At 34.7% G+C, this 4929-nt stretch overlaps 1 protein-coding gene across 1 annotated transcript; it reads right to left on the minus strand.

Annotated features, from left to right (window-relative positions):
• Positions 1-449: 449 nt before the first annotated feature.
• On the minus strand, positions 450-3100 carry LOC143624308 (uncharacterized). The gene is made up of 6 exons (XM_077095007.1): positions 2517-3100; positions 2173-2335; positions 1900-2076; positions 1731-1814; positions 1416-1497; positions 450-1041 (listed from the first exon to the last, which is right to left on the minus strand). Exons 1-6 carry the CDS (start codon positions 2828-2830, stop codon positions 587-589), a joined length of 1275 nt encoding a protein of 424 aa, XP_076951122.1. The 5' UTR covers positions 2831-3100; the 3' UTR covers positions 450-586.
• Positions 3101-4929: the final 1829 nt, after the last annotated feature.

The raw sequence follows: 4929 nt of genomic DNA on the forward strand, positions 1-4929 counted from the left end.
TGTGAAAACAATATTAAATATCCTAGTAATCAAGTCTATTATTAGCATGTACCATTATGAAGTTTTGTTTGACTAATGGAAAATTTCTTTGGGGAAGATGAATTTCAATTGAAGTGTGCTGCGTGACATGGCCAGCATATCCTTTTGTGTTATTATACCTCTACGGCAATGCTAAATAAATTATTAAAATCACATAATTGCTATTTTGAAGTGTTTTATACCTCTACGGCTATTTTAATCACATCTCTAGCCATGATCTATGTGCACAAAGAAGCACAACATATAACCATGTCGTGCATGAAGCACAACTCACGTATCAATTTTATCCTTGCTCGTCATTTGCCAAAACAGACGTCATTAAATCATCTATCATTTAAATACGCCATCGGTTTTTATAGTCATCTTTATTGACGGTCAGTTCTAACATCAATGTAACTATGCCAGGAAAGTAAAGAAAAATAAATTTTCTTATTATTTCAGCAGCTTGAGAAGAATCATTCAAAATAAATACATGGAAACTATCATACTCCCTTATCATCATGATCCCTTTCTGCAACATGAATCTAACAAAACATTAAAAAAAAAATCACAACCTCCTTCCCATTTTGGCAAATCTTCTTGCAACTCCAAATATAACTGCTTTTGTCAATAACCCCCTATCAATTGTGCAAGCAAGAGCAATGGCCCCACCAACTACTAAAACCTTTGGAATATTCTTCCCCCTCGGTTTTTGATCGTTCACCATTTGTTCACACGTTTCAATTATTTCTTGTGAACCATTTGATGTGTTTTCTAAGTATTTTAATTGGTCGGTGCTGACTTTTGAATTAATGTGTGCCATGTAAGCACAATGAGATAGAGGCGGGCCTGATGCCAGGTGTTTTTGGTACCTACGAAGACCACGGTCAATCTTTTTCACGGCTCCCCACATTCCTTGACGGACGCCAAGTTTTGCAAGTTCCCATGGGATTCCCATGTCTTCGTGATGAAATAGTAACACTTCGCATGCGCTCATTTGTCCATCCCCTTTCCTTGATTCAACTGGTGAATTTTAACAAATAAATAACAGAAGTTAGTAATCAAGTTAATAGAGGATAAGATGGTGTTATAAAAGTGCATGTTTCGTTTAATATGCTATTTGAAGCAGTAACGGTAAATATTAGGTGTGGCAATGTCTGACACGACACAAAAATAATCAGGTTTTGGGTGGCCTTCAAGAGGTTAAAGCAGAAGAAACTAGTGGAAGCTGGATTCGAGCCCGATACCTCTTCTAGAAGGAATCAGCCGCTTACCACTGCACTACTTCATCCCCTTGACGGTTAAGAGTACAAGACTCAAGTTATGGTAAACATAATGGTAAAAACAGGTAATTTACATCAAAACTTAGATCTTAAAACAAACGGTGGATCAATTACCTGCACGAATCAACCAACTCGAATAGTACAAGTCAACACGTCTTGGTTTACTGCGACGCGGTACAGATGGATATTGTACGCCCTGAAATAAGTATAACCAAATCAAATTTTAGATCAAGAACCATAACTGAAGTAGAAGATTTTCATGCCAAACATCAAATTTAAGCAAATTAAGTTCCTATCATTATCAATAACCTAACTCTTGAACATAAAGTTCTACCTAAACTTGTCCATGCCCAATTTAAGGTTTGCATTTATTGTAACAAAACAACACCACAACACAAGTGCTTTAAGAAAGTATCATTAATTTCTTACCTTTGTAACACAGTAGTACGCTTTTCCTGACTCCCATATTCTACGACCGATTATGTACTCCCTATCACTACAAAAGAACGGGAACTGCAAAACCGATTGTAGCATGTAAGAATATAAACTATGCAATGCATATGAACATGAAAATGCATCAAAGATTCAAACTTAATACCTTACGAACCCACTTAACCACCATTGTTCCATTATTGGGGCACTCTTCTATGGTTTCGGCTTCTAACAACATATCATCCCATTTCAATCTAAACTCGTCATCCCAAAAGAAATCCCTCATCATTTCGGGTGACATATCTTCATAAACAGACCGAGATCGGTATTGTGGAGGTCCAGTCTTTGAAATCATATAACATAATACAATCAGTCACAGCATATTCAAAATATAAACAATCATACATTGTTGACATTATGCGAAGAAGAAGAAAGCTACCTCAGGGTCTCTTCTCCAAGCTTTATAGCTCATATTTGCCATCGATTTATCCATCATCTCAATCCAAGCAGGACCTCCATCTTTCTCATTTACAAGTTTGGATATATGCTTCAAATCATCTTCTCCAACAAAATTCTTGATTTCACCATCCAATTTCGATGAACTGAACACATAAACATCAAATTCAGTCACAAATTTCACATTAAAGATTGTCTTTTTTCATATTCTGATCAAGCATGTTACTTGAGCAAATAAAGATTCATATTAAAGACATCTTTTTATATACTTTGCTTCAAGCATGCAACTTGAATCTTGAATTTACAAAACTCATCAAGAAACTTAACCTGGTATCGGAAAACGCTGACGTCAGCTCCGACGAAGCAAACTCCGGTGACCCATTACCGGAAAACTGAAAAAGACAACTGGGTATCTGTGATTTCAACGAATTGAAATCAAAACTTGGAATTGGAGGTACAAAATCGATAGATGAATAACTCTTGGAAGGTAAAGTCAAGTTCTTGATAGCCAACTGAGCCCATCTGGGTCGCCAAACCCACCCAACCAAAACCCCAAACACAACACCAATCCAAAGAGGCAAAACCAAATTCACAAGTTCAGGTAACACATTCCATGCATACAGAACCCCAATTGCAGCCATGACAAAACCCTAGTCCCAATTTACTCTAGTAAAGAATTAGGGTTTATGAATGTTGGTGAGAGTTAAAGATAAGAAGATAAATAGAGATGAGAGAAAGATTGGATAAGAATCGAAAACGGTAGGTGTCTGATTTCCGGTGGGCCCGATTAGCAGGAATAAAGACAAAGGTCTCCGACGGTCACCGCCGTGGTGGGTGAATCTACGGCGGACAGGTGGTGGTTGTTGATCGGATTAAAGATCAGAAGTTTGGGAATCTTATCTTCAAAGGGTAGATGAATAATATGATGTTTGGTTGACTGAGGCTTATTTATATTTATTGGTTAAGTTTAGGGGTTTGGTGAGTGGAGATTGCACCGCGTAATTGTTGAATTATCGTGTTCCACGTTCCTATTCAAATTACAAGCACTCTTTGACTACAAAAAGTATGATGTAAACAAATCATGTTCAAACTTGTTTTAGTTTTACTTTTAAATGAATGTATACAATTTGACGTTTTAACATATGTAATACTTGGGAAATTATGCGATTTATCTTATTGGAAGTTAGTTGTAGACATACACAATATAAATATTACCGATGACGATGCCTTCGTGTGCAAACGGGTCAGATCTTGGACCCGTTTAGTGGTAGGACCCGGGACCCGAATTTATTGTAAATAACCGGGTCAATTAGTTCGGGTTTTACGGATCTTACCCGTTTAATGTAACGAGAAAATGATTAGACTCGTGAGACCTGACCCGAACCAGTTTAATGGTATCCTTAGAACCCGGGAATCTACCTTATTGTAGATAACTAGGTGTAAGCCGGGTCGGGTGTCGCATATCTAGCGATTCTTATGCACATCCTTAACTCATGTCGGTAATGTATGTGTCAACGGATATATTTCTTTTTCTAAACTAACCATAATTTGTACTTAATCAATTGATTTGTAACACAGGTTATTATTAGTTACCGGGTTTATTAGTGCGCTCTCATTTTGATAGCATTTGCTTGCTGTATAGTTCATTGTGGGATACTGACTGTAAGAATAAATATATTTTATATATTTATTTATAAGGCAATCATTATCATTTATATTATAGTAGATCAAAATAATTAATTATACCTTATTATATATTAGCTTAGTAATTGTTGATGGGCCATATTATTCTTTATAGCTAATAAAGGGGTTCCCCTTGGGTGTATAAATAGAGAGAATAAATTAACATCATAACCTAATCTCACACACATAAGAAAATCATGTGTCTCCTCTCTCTTCTAAACCGGGTTCATCTCAAGAACACTAACTATCCTTACCTATACATCCTAAAGGGGAACTCGATCAAGATGGCAAGCATGTCGACTACATCATTCCCTGCCGCAGTTACTACTCTTCATGTTGTAACAGGTTCATAATTTTATATTTATCATGTTTTCTGTTACTTACATGAAAAACTGATCAACATGTGGCATCAGAGTGATGTTGATTAATCAGTTCTTTATGTTTTTTCTAAATTTGGAATTGAATCAAAAGACATGAATTAAACTTGATAAAACCTAATTTTTTCAAGATTTTTTTTTCATGTCCTATTACAAAAACAATATATGAAACTGTTTAAAATTGCTAAAATCCATATAAAGTAAAACATAATATTTTCAAAATCTGTTAAAAATCATGTTCATGGTTTCGATTCCAACTGAAATATGATATTAATCATGAAGTTCTTCGTGTTCATAAGACTGTTCATAATTTTCATCCTAATTTTTTATTAAAAAAAATCACATAATTTGGTGATTGATTATGTTTTAATTATGAATCCCTAAACTTTGGGATAGACTAATATTTTATTCTGTTACCTTAACTTGTGTATCTTTATCTCCAAGTTTCGTTTAAAATAATTATTTTATTTTCTAAAAAACGAATAAAATACTTGGATGCATTTAAAATATTAAATACATAATGTATTCTATATGAATGTACCAGTTTACATGGGCACAATATTATAGACAAATCATAATCACTGGGGGGTTATGTTACATAAACCTCATACAATAAGTGCATGACTAATATATATATATATATATATATATATATAGAATCAAATCAAGTCTAACATATA

Source organism: Bidens hawaiensis, unplaced genomic scaffold, assembly GCF_021521415.1.
Source record: "Bidens hawaiensis isolate Kalapana, Puna unplaced genomic scaffold, B.hawaiensis_p1.1 tig00000369_1, whole genome shotgun sequence".
Classification (NCBI taxonomy): domain Eukaryota; kingdom Viridiplantae; phylum Streptophyta; class Magnoliopsida; order Asterales; family Asteraceae; genus Bidens; species Bidens hawaiensis.